This window comes from Scyliorhinus torazame, chromosome 13 (assembly GCF_047496885.1).
Source record: "Scyliorhinus torazame isolate Kashiwa2021f chromosome 13, sScyTor2.1, whole genome shotgun sequence".
NCBI classification, from domain to species: domain Eukaryota; kingdom Metazoa; phylum Chordata; class Chondrichthyes; order Carcharhiniformes; family Scyliorhinidae; genus Scyliorhinus; species Scyliorhinus torazame.
The window spans coordinates 194,550,013-194,562,484 of NC_092719.1; the positions used below are offsets into that span (position 1 = coordinate 194,550,013).

The window sequence follows — 12,472 nt, forward strand, 5'->3', positions numbered from 1 at the left end:
TATAATGATAAACAAAAAAAAAAACTTTTTTTATAACTTCAACTACATTTCAAAGTAAAATGATATACCTACCTTATTCTGCTTAAACAACGTGCCACAGCAAAAACCCGCACCGACTTCCTCAGAAGACAAACATGGGACACAACTGACAGAGTACCCTTCGCTGTCCAGTAATTCCCCAGTGTGGAGAAACTACGATATCTTCTTCGGAGCCTTAAACACGTCATCGATGAAGACAAACATCTTGTCAAAGCCACCCGCACAACCTCAAACAAACCATTGTTTGCAGCAAACTACCCAACCTTCAGGAGAACAGCGACCACGCCACCACACAGCCTGCCATGGCAACCTCTGCAAGATGTGCCAGATCATCGACATGGATACCACCATTATACATGAGAACACCAGGTACGTGGTACATACTCGTGCGACTCGGGCAAAGTTGTCTACCTCAAATGCTGCAGGAAAGGATGTCCTGAGGCGTGGTACATTGACGAGATCTTGCAGACGCTGCGACAACGGATGAACAGACACCGCGCGACAATCACCAGGCAGGAATGTTCCCTTCCGGCCGGGGAACACTTCAGCAGTCAAGGGCATTCAGCCTCTGATCTTCGGGTGAGTGTTCTCCAAGGCGGCTGACAATGCAGAATTGCCGAGCAGAAACTGATAGCCAAGTTCCGCACGCATGAGTACGGTCTCAACCGGGATCCTGGATTCATTTTCTGTTTTTGTTTTTATAAATTTAGAGTATCCAATTCATTTTTTTTCCAATTAAGGGGCAATTTAGTGTGGCCAATCCACCTAGCCTGCACATCTTTGGGTTGTGGGGGCGAAACCCATGCAAACATGGGGAGAATGTGCAAACTCCACATAGCCTCTGACCCAGTGCTGGGATCAAACCTGGGAACTTGGTGCCGTGAGGCAGCAGGGCTAACCCTCTGCGCCAGTGTGCTGCCCTGGGATCTTGGATTCATGTCTCACTACATTTAATCCCCCACCATCTGGCCTGGGCTTGCAAAATCCAACCAACTGTCCTGGTTTGAGACAATTCACACCTTTTTAACCTGCTCCGCAAGCTCGTGATTCCAAATAAACCTGTTGGACTTTAACCTGGTGCTGTAAGACTTCTTACTGTGTCCACCCCAGTCGAACACTGGCATCTCCACATCATGCTTAAACACGAACAGTTACAAATATTTTTCTGGGAAACCTATGTTCAAAAACCCTTTCCAACTCCTTTCATCTGCTGAGACAAGAACAATTATAGGCAGAACATAAAGTTAGTCAAAATAATTAGAATACCCGATTCATTTTTCCAATTAAGCAATTTAGCATAGCCAATCCACCTAGCCTGCACATCTTTGGGTTGTGGGGGCGAAACCCATGCAAACACAGGGAGAATGTGCAAACGCAACATGGAGAGTGACCCAGGACCACGATCGAATCTGGGACCTCGGCGCCGTGAGGCAGCTGTGCTACCCACTGTGCCACCGTGCTGCCCTAGTTAGTCAAAATTAAGACTTGAACTCAATCTTTTCCAATTGGGAGTCCAGAGCTGTATATTTCTATTTTCAAATCACTAAACTATGACAACAAAGGGCAGCACGGTGGCGCAGTGGTAGCACTACAGTCTCATGGTGCCGAGGTCCCAGGTTCGATCCCGGCTCTGGGTCACTGTCCGTGTGGAGTTTGCACATTCTCCCCGTGTTTGCGTGGGTTTCGCCCCCACAACCCAAAGATGTGCAAGGTAGGTGGATTGAACACGCTAAATTGCCCCTTAATTGGAAAAAGTTAATTGGGTACTCATAAGTTTAAAAAAAAAACTATGACAATAAGATAAATCAATTGGATAAGATACTTGAGAGGTATGCAATGTTATAGCCTACAGGAACCTCACAGATTACATTCAATTTACTTTTGAAACTGTCCATTATTTTTATTTTTCTAGCAAATATTGCAATATAACTGCAAGTTTAGAAATCCTATGTTTACTATTGTGAACATATCGAGACAAATTTCAGTTAAAGAAACAATACAACAAACCTAATTTGAGAATTCAGCTACTTGTAGTTATATGTGAAAGCTGTGATCCAATATAAATTGCACACAGATCACATCATCTTCCTCAGCATAATATTGGTCTGGTTGAAGTGAAACTGCTCCTGTGGGTATTCCACACACAGACCAGTAGATAGAAAGGACTAGGCAAATGGTTCCACCAGGTAATTACTGCATATAGAAAGAAGTACTTGATATGAATTTTACTCACTTGTTTACTGTCATGACAAATATCAATATGTCAATGTTTGAACTGATATGCATATTTATATACTCTTCTTTCTCTCTCTTCCTTATATTTCTAAATTCTCAAATATATAGAGTGCAGGTCTCATTTATTCATATGATCTTGCATGGTCAATATTTTTGGAGCTATGTATTCTATTATACCTCCCATTAGAAGGCAAGCTTATAAATTGTGAAAATGCATTGTTCAGTATATATTTTTTCCACAGGATAGAGGCGTTGCTTACAAGGCCAGCATTTGTTGCCCATCCCAAAATGCCCTCGGAGTAGCTTGCTCAGCATTTTGGAGGACAGTTGAGAGTCAACCACATCACTGTGGATCTAGAGTCACATGTAGGCCAGCTAAGGACAATCGTTCCCTAAAGGGCATTAGTGAATCAGATGGATTTTCACCAACAATTGATAGTTGTCATGGCCACCATTACTGAGTCTAGCTTTTATTCCAGATTTATTAATTGAATTTAAATTTCACCAGCGCTGTGGTGGGAATTGAACCATGGCCTTGGCCTCTGGATTATTAGTCCAGTGACATTACCACTCCTTTTTCATCTCCCTCTGAACCATATAGATGAGGAGTATCCAAGGTTGAATTTGGTCTGTGCTGGAGTTACTTCATCTCATTTGGGTGGTGACAAAAAGCACTAAAGTGACTTCAGCATCCAAGGTTAAAAAAGGAAAATTATCCAGATTTGGCATTCATGATTACCACAAGTGATCCCAACAGAAAGTGAATGTGTGTATTTTATTTTACGGCCTTTCTGCTACTCACTGTTAACCAAGAACAGACACTGCTGTAAGTTAACAGCAAAAACTACATGTAGGAAAGGAGGTTAGAAAGTTGGAAGGAGGTTTTTGGAGCTGCTTGAAAAGGTTCCCTGAAAAAAATTCTAAGATATACTGTGGTCTGTGGGTAATTTTGTGAAAGAATGTGTGGTTATACGCAGACATAAACTGACTAACTGCAATTGATTCAAACTGAGCTATGAATATGTTTAGCACTTCAGTGTACAACGTAGCGCGATTTAAAGATCCAAATAAGATGTCAACGGTATAGTAAATTCTGTGACACCCTGCTTGTCTATATGTAAAATAGGTATCTTGTGATACAACATATCAACAAAACATACATATTTAACGGAACTGTTCATCAACAGCCTTAAGTTGATAATGTGAAGCTATGAAGCCATCGTCATTTTAATTCACAAACTGAAAGATGTCATGGCTAGGTGCACAGTGTCCGTTGCTTCACAATCCTTTGTGTAGTTCCTTTGTCATCAATTGCATGGTGCAAAGTTAAAAGAAATTCAAGATTCACCAGCACGTATTTGGACAACTTGAGTTTTCCTACTGTAATGGACACATTTGAACTGATGTGTCTAACAAGGCACTTCTTAAATTGGACTAACCCATTAAATCCTTTTTGGCACCATGCAGTCAAAAATGTGAATTATCTTCAAAGAACTTTAGTTGTTGGACCTTCATACTGTAATTCTGGTACAAATCTTCACCCATGTGTTCCTGTAGGCATTCCTAAAATTATTACATAAATCAGACCAATATTAAGTAACAAGCTACTGAGCCTCAGGACAAATGAACAATTCAATGAATATAGTAGGTAAGTGAGCCTACCTCCCTTCTGTCTTGATCATCATCTTCCATAATGTTATATACTTTTTCCAAAAGCTTTACCCCTAATCCTTTTATAACATCTGTTCGTAGAGCTTGAATTGTTCTTTTAATCTTCTCTGGTACAGATAATAATTCTATAAATAAAATATGATGAACAAGAAATAGTTTAACAATATGGTGATCTGAAATATATTTCATCAACATAAACAGAAGCAAACTTTTAATTTTATTTACAACTCAAGATCAGAAGATACTAAAATTGAAAAATGCTTCATTTGGAAAAGCTGAAATTTTAAATTAACCATCCATTCAATTCACTTTAAGTATGAGGTATGTATGTGTTCCTGGTTGTTACACACCAGAGGGAAAATCATTAAAACAGAAATCCTCTGGGTCTTCCTTAGCTTTCCCATGAAGAATCAGAGTATCTCTGTACTTTTGCCGTAGTTTGAATTCTGGTGTTGGAACAGGTATTGGATTTTCTCTATTGACATCTTTTGAATCCATAGTTAATGTCCGAGTCATCAGTTTTACCAGATCATGCATTTCATTAGAATCAGGTTTCCTGGAAGATAAACAGAAAATGTTCAGAAAATCCTGCTAGCAAAGTCATGTAAATTATTGAGATCTTTATACATTCAAGAAAGGTGATTAAATATGGCAGAGGAGGAATAGAGCAGCTATAGGACAAAAATACATTACTATTTTCAGGTGGACAGGCTGTTACTAGCAGGATGCCACAAGGATAAGTGTGGGGCATCAGCTTTTATGAATATATTAATGAATTTTTAAAAATAAATTTAGAGTACCCAATTATTTATATATTAATGATTTAGATGAAGGGACAATTGTAATGTATCCAAGATGGCACAGTGGTTAGCATTGCTGCCTCACGGCGCCGAGGTCCCAGGTTCGATCCGAGCTCTGGGTCACTGTCTGTGTGGAGTTTGCACATTCTCCCCGTGTTTGCGTAGATTTTGCCCCCACAACCCAAAGATGTGCAGGCTAGGTGGATTGGCCACACTAAATTGCCCCTTAATTGGAAAAAATTAATTGGGTACTCTAAATTTAAAAAAAGTTTGCTGATAAGACTAGGTGGGTAAAATCATAGGCAATCGTTCAAACTGAGGATGACTTGCTTCCACTCTGGTTCAATGGGTTCGAAGATGACTGAGGAGTCCAATGCGAGACCTATAGATTTTGCCACAGGTGGTGCTTGGAGGGTCGAACAGATGAGTTTTGAGGCTTGTGTGCATTCTCCTGCCACCTCGGAATCCCCTCTAGTATTCTTGGCAAAGCCACTTTATATGATTGGTACCTTTCCGAATGAACTGTCTCTATTCTAATTGGTTATAGGCACAGACTACCATGATTCTGGGGGTGGCTTATGAATGTTCAACCTCTTCAGGGAAGCCTTTCTTTCCAACAGATTTGTAGGATCGTGTAAAGTACCATTGGTGGTACTTCTCCAGTGCTTTGAGGTAACGCTATAGGTTGTCCAAATCTTCAAACCATATTGGAGTTCAGGGCTGACTGACACATTGGAAGCAATGATGAATTTCTGTGTCTATGTGTGCCTTCATCAAGAGGAGGCTCCTAAGATGCAGAAAATACTCCACAATTTCCAGGATCTCTCCTTTAATCTTAATCGAGATGGGATGAAGTACTGTACTGTCGAAGCTCTTTAGAAGAGGACTGTAGTTTTTTTTGAGAGTAGTGAAAATCTATTTCTTTCATATCCTTCAGAGAAGGAACTGATAATAATCTGGAGCTCAGTTTCTGAGTGAATGCACATGAGCGTTATTTACACACTGAAGCTGAATGACTTAAGTTGGAGTGATTTTGGATTGAAGGTGGCATAGGTGGAACAGTTTCCTATCCTGTAGATTATCTCCAGACCTGTAAATAATTTGCTGGAGGTGAGGTGTAGCATTGCAGGGAGGAAGGTGGAGAAGAGGGTTGATGTGAAGATCCAGCTTTGTTTGACCCAATCTTCAGTGAGATAGGGTCTGTGATGGTTCCGTTGGTGAGGATCATGGCTTGCATGTCATCGTGGAGTAGGTGGAGGATGGTGGCTGATTTCTGAGCGCAGTCACATTTGACGATACTCCATAAGTCTACCCAGTTGTCAAAGATTTTGTGAGGTTGGAAAAGGCCTTAATAGTGGTTGATGCTGTCCCTTGTATTTCTCTTGGATTTATTGCACAGTAAAAATCATGTCCATAGGGTCTCTCGATGGGCAAAAACTGCACTGCAACTCTGGAGGGACCCTTCCACCATGGAGAAATGATTGAGGAGTATCCTTGCAGCAATGATCTTCCTTGTGGTAGACAGCAGCGAGATTGCTTTGTAATTACTGTAATCGGACTGGTCTCCCTTCTTGAATACCGCTGTTACTCCCCACCAAGCACTCCTTTTCCCAGATGGACACGAGGTTTTGAAGCTGTGCTGGGGACTGTGGATCAGTGGAGTTGAGGTCAAAGATCAGCCATGATCTTAATGAATAGGAGAGTTGCAAACTCTGTTCCCTAGTTACAACTCCATCCCTCTCTCTGAGATTGAGGTTAAGCCAGTCTGTTCACAACCTTGGTGTCACATTTAACCCCCAATGAGCTTCTGATCTCATATTTGTGTCATCACTGAGGCCACCTAATTCGATCTTTGTAACATTGTCCTCGTTTCAGCTCATGTGCTGCTGAAACTGTCATTCGTGACTTTGTTTCCTCTAGGCTTGACTAATCCAATACACGCCCAGCTGAATTCTACGTTCTGTAAAATTGAGGACTCTGCTACCAATGTCTTAACGCGCACCAAGATCCATTCACGCACTACCCTGTGCTCACTGGCTGTCATTGGTTCCCAGTCAAATAATGTCTTGATTTTAGAATGTTCAGTCTTGTTTTCAAGTCCCTTCATGTCCTTTAATCTCCTCCAACCCTATAATGCTCTGAGATATCTGTAGTGGCCTCTAATATTAATTGCTTCACCATTGGTGACCATGCCTTCAGTTGCTTAAGTCCCAAACTCTGGATTACCATTCCTACATCTCCTGTACTTTGTTTTCCTCTTTTAAGACACTTCTTAAAACAACCTCTTTGAGCTATTGGTAATCTGCCCTAATATCTCCTTATGTGGCTCAGTGTCATGACCGTAGGGCAGCACAGTAGCACAGTGGTTAGCACAGTTGCTTCACAGCTCCAGGGTCCCAGGTTCGATTCCCGGCTTGGGTCACTGTCTGTGTAGAGTTTGCACGTTCTCCCCGTGTCTGCGTGAGTTTCCTCCGGGTGCTCCAGTTTCCTCCCACAGTCCAAAGATGTGCAGGTTAGGTGGATTGGCTATGCTAAATTGACCTGGGTGTCCAAAAAAGGTTAGGTGGGGTTACGGGGATAGGGTGGAGGTGAGGGCTTAGGTAGGGTGCTCTTTCCAAGGGCCGGTGCAGACGCGATGAGCCTAATGGCCTCTCTCTGCTCTGTAAATTCTGTGATTCTAATCTATGATTCTACATGGTGTACACACAGTTGACGGCCATTTTGGTGGCCCCTGAGCGCAGAGGTCTGGCCTCATGGTGAGAACGATGATCGTGGCCATTTTGGAGACCTTCTGTACAGGAACGACCCTCTGGACCCTCACCATGGCAGCGCTCCAATCCCAGCCAACAAAATACTCAACAAGCCCAGTGGTGGTAGCTACCCTGAGAACTTTGAACCAGATGAGGCAACACTTTGGTCTGGGCGAAATGTCCACCATGGCCCCTATCTGTAGCAACCATAGATTTCGCACCAGCCATTCTTGACGTCACCTTTAAGAGGTGCAGACAGGTTGTGGGAGAACACTGATAGTTAGAGACTTTTACCCAGAGGACAGATTAGTGACCTTAGAGCAACTAGTGGAGGGACTGGAATTACCAGAGGGTCTCTTTATGTAGGGTGTCTGGGGATCAATTTATTGAGGGGATCTATGATGGTGGTGGTGGTGGGAGAGGGGACACCCTGCACCTGGGTTGAGGAGGGCAGGGGTTGACACATAAAATCCCAGGGCGGGGGGTGGGGAGGGGTGGGGGTGCAGAATTGTGCTACAGGGGAGGGGGGTGGCCAGCCATGGGACCTCGCTATCAGACCGCCCTCTCGGAATGGCGGCCCCATAGCGGGATTCCCTAGGGAATTCCTCACAATCCTCATCATGCAAAATTTGCATGGCTAAGGATTGGGAATCGCTTCCTGATTTGCGCTCCTGCAATTCAGCTCGAGTGGGACAACATTGTTTCCCAAACAGAGAATCCTGCTCTTCGTGTCACTTTGATGATCCTAGGATACTAACTGATACCAGGATACTAACGGGGCAGCATGGTAGCACAGTGGTTAGCACTGTTGCTTCACAGCTCCAGGGTCCCAGGTTCGAATCCCAGCTTGGGTCACTGTCTGTGTGGAGTCTGCACGTTCTCCCAGTGTCTGCATGGGTTTCTACCAGGTGCTCCGGTTTCCTCCCACAGTCCAAAGATGCGCAGGTTAGGTGGATTGGCTATGCTAAATTTTTCATTTCATTTCAATTGCCCTCAGTGTCCGAAAAGGTTAGGTGGGGTTACTGGGTAACAGGGATTGGTTCGAAGTGTGGGCTTGGGTGGGGTTACTGGGTAACAGGGATAGGTTCGAAGTGTGGGCTTGTATGGGGTGCTCTTTCCAAGGGCCAGTGCAGACTTTTAAAAAAAATTTAGAGTACCCAATTCATTTTTCCAATTAAGGGGCAATTTAGCGTGGCCAATCCACCCATCCTGCACATCTTTGGGTTGTGGGGGCGAAACCCATGCAAACACGGGGAGAGGGTGCAAACTCCACACGGACAGTGATCCAGAGCCGGGATCGAACCTGGGACGTCGGCGCCGCAAGGCTGCAGGGCTAACCCACAGCGCCACCATGCTGCCCGGCCAGTGCAGACTCGATTGGCTGAATGGCCTCCTTCTGCACTGTAAATTCTATGATTCTATGATGATTTTATGATCAGTGTACTGAACAAGCAGCAACGCATTGTTGGTGAAAATTGTTTCTCACTGTTTCTTAGTGGATCAAACAGCTATCACCAGCGAAGGAGACTCAAATAGAATGTTCAACCAAGTCTACCTTTGAGGCAGAATTTTGTTTTTTGTAATTTGCATTTCAAATTCAGTCATGGGGTGAGGGCATCACTGGCTGGGTCAGCATTTACTGCCTATTCCTAATTACCTTTGAACTGACTGGTTTGCGAGGCCATTTCAGAAGGTATTTAAGAGTCATTGCTATGGATCTGGGGTAACATGCAGGCTAGGTAAGGCATATTAGTGAACCAGATGGATGTTTACGACAATCGAAAATGGTTTATGGAATTCAAATTTCATCATGTGCCAAGGTGGGCTTCAAACCCAGGTCGCTGGATTACTGTTCCAATGCCATTGCCTCCCCAAAACTAAAAGTACCATCATAGAACAAAAAGGATAAAAAGGTTTAAGTCCTCACATTTCTTTGGAGTCCCCCTCTGATTTGTCAGTTGAGCTGGTTGAAGAGCTATACTCGTCATCATCTGAAAGGCGATGGGATGACTCATTTATGCTCTGGCAAAATAAAGATGAAATAATATGTTAAATCAAAACATGCAACAAAACATAGCTTTTTGTACACTGTTCCTGCAGTCAGTGTGTTTTGGAAGAGGTGGTGATTTTTGAAGCTTGAGTTTGTATGGTGCCTACTATGTAGTGAATACTGTGTGACTGAATGCTGGTCTTTCGAATATGCTACTATACAATTAAATAGGGCTAGTTTTCAACAAATCCTTAAAATTATTGATATAAAATGGAAAGTGTCAAATAATACTTTGTTATAATCACCAAATTTCTGCTTATGATTTGAGAAAAGACTGAAGTACACCATATAATCTCTCTTTTAAATAAAACAGAGAGCATATATCAATGCATCTCTTATGTTATCCTGTTTGTGTCATTAAATACAATTAACACAAGATGAAATCTTATAGTAAAGCATTACACTCTATAGTTGTATTCTTTTCCATTTTGTACTAGCTGATTAAAAAACATTCCTCATGGGTGATCTGGCAGTTGTGATATTTAGCATGATCTCATTTTGAACCAGAGAAAAGTGTAACTGAGAAACTGAGATCACACTGGGCAGTGCAGACAGGCAAGAGTACAGCAGAGCACAGCAATTGGCAGGGAAGTGGAGTTCAGTGGGGGTAAGCAGGGCAGAGAATTTTAAAATCAAACCATTGGATCTTGAAAGAATTAGGAGGCTTAACTTTTTTAGAGCGAGGAACAGGTCAAACTGTAATGGCAGTTGGTCTGAGAAATAGCTTTCCTTGCACCTACTTTCTGATCAGAAGGCTACATTAAAGAACATGTTTTGTTTGTCCAATCAGAGTTCTGAATTTTGGACTTGTCTTTGAAGCACCGGAATGTATATGTTATGAGTAACATGGTCACTCATTGAAAGCCCACGTTATTAAACTGAGACGACTGAGGGAGTCTTCTGTATATTCTGGAATTTTAGTGTAGTGGCACAAGCAGTGATGCTGAGGATTGTGCGACTACTTTTGATTCAAGTTTCTTTTTTCCAAAATGTAGGAACAGGCTCCAAATGAAAACATTCATGCAAAAATGTCAGGAACACAATACACATCTTGAGGTATTTTTAATAGATGCTGATGGGATATAAGTAATGTTTATGGTTATGATGCTTATTTTTAGTTAGTACTAATTATATTATAATGTCATGTCTAATACTCTGTCTTTTGGTTACTTTCAAAACAAGATAATGAACATAGAACATACATTGCAGAATGAGGCCATTCAGCCCATCGAGTCTGCACTGACACACATTAAGCCCTCACTTCCACCCTAGCCCCGTAACCCAATAACCCCTCCAAACCTTTTTGGACACTAAGGTCAATTTAGCATGGCCAATCCATCTAACCTGCACGTCTTTGGACTGTGTGAAGAAACCGGAGCACCCGGAGGAAACCCACGCAGACACGGGAGAACGTGTAGACTCCGCACAGACAGTGACCCAGCGGGGAATCGAACCTGGGACCCTGGAGCTGTGAAGCCACAGTGCTAGTCACTTGTGCTACCGTGCTGCCCAAGTAGACTTACATTAACACTGTGCTGTACCATCAATGACGACAGACGAGAGTTGGAAGAGTAAACTGTGGCTTTAATCAGCTAAAAGACACCTGCTGGCAGCCGGTCCCAGAATGAGGGCAGGGCTGGAGGTTAGCTACCTTTATACTTGAGCCCGAGGGGCGGAGCCAGCAGGGACAAACCCAGACATGTAACAAACAGTAAAAACAGGAAGTACCATAAGTAAGAACAGTATGTACAATATAATACAGTGGTTCACCACATTCACCCCCTGTTAAAAAAAGAGTCCGGCGGGGGTGAAGTGGACGGGTTGAATTAGAGATCAAGTCTGTCGGGGGCTCTGACCTTCCGCTGTGATCGCCTCAGTCCCGGCTGTGGTGAGGACACTGGTGTCGGATGGAGTGTTGAGGCCTGCGTATCCAGGAGCGTGTCGTCTTCCGGATAAGTAGCAACGGAGGGAGACGGTGTAGAGTCGTGAATAGCAACGGAGGGAGACAGTGTAGAGTCGGGAGTAGTGGTGATGGTCGCTGGGGAACCTGCGGGTGCCCAGTCCTGAAGGGAGACTGTCCTCCCACCCGTCATGGTGTGCCAGGTAGGCATATTGGGGGTGAGCATGGAGGAGAAGGACCCGTTCGACCAGGGGATCCGACTTGTGACTCCTCGCATGCTTCCGGAGGAGGACGGGCCCTGGAACCGTCAGCCAGGACGGGAGCAAGACCCCTGAGATGGACTTCCTGGGGAAGACAAACATCCTCTCAGGAGGGGTCACATTAGTGGCGGTACACAGGAGCAACCGGATGGAGTGGAGCACATCGGGAAGGACCTCCTGCCACCGGGAGACAAGGACACTTCTAGACCGCAGGGCAAGAAGGACGGCCTTCCAGACCGTCGCGTTCTCCCTCTCCACCTGTTCATTTCCCCGGGGGTTGTAGCTGGTAGTCCTGCTTGAGGCGATGCCCTTGCTTAGCAGGAACTGACGCAGCTCATCACTCATGAAGGAGGAACCCTGATCGCTATGGATGTAAGTGGGGAAACCGAACAAGGTGAAGAGGCCGTGCAGGGACTTGACGACTGTGGCAGAGGTCATGTCAGGGCACGGGATGGCGAAAGGGAAACGTGAGTACTCATCAATGATGTTGAGAAAGTACACATTACGGTCAGTGGAGGGGAGGGGCCCTTTGAAATCGATGCTGAGGCGCTCAAAGGGGCTGGAGGCCTTTACCAGGTGTGCTCTATCCGGCTGATAGAAGTGCGGTTTGCACTCAGCGCAGACCTGGCAGTCCCTGGTCATGGTCCTGATCTCCTCGATGGAGTAAGGCAGGTTGCGGGTCTTGATAAAATGGAAAAAATGGGTGACCCCCGGGTGACAGAAGTCATTGTGGAGGGCCTGAAGTCGGTCTACTTGTGCACTGGCAC

General features: G+C 44.1%; 1 protein-coding gene across 1 annotated transcript in view; it reads right to left on the reverse strand.

The window, feature by feature from the left end:
- Positions 1-1,913: 1,913 nt before the first annotated feature.
- Positions 1,914-12,472, reverse strand: part of nek4 (NIMA-related kinase 4) — an 85,647-nt gene continuing 75,088 nt past the window's right edge. The window contains exons 13-16 of the mRNA XM_072472693.1: positions 9,423-9,517; positions 4,296-4,501; positions 3,937-4,070; positions 1,914-3,837 (exon numbers count right to left, since the gene is read on the reverse strand). Coding sequence (XP_072328794.1) covers positions 3,742-3,837; positions 3,937-4,070; positions 4,296-4,501; positions 9,423-9,517 — 531 coding nt within the window. The 3' untranslated portion in view covers positions 1,914-3,741. The remainder of the gene's footprint in view (positions 3,838-3,936; positions 4,071-4,295; positions 4,502-9,422; positions 9,518-12,472) is intronic.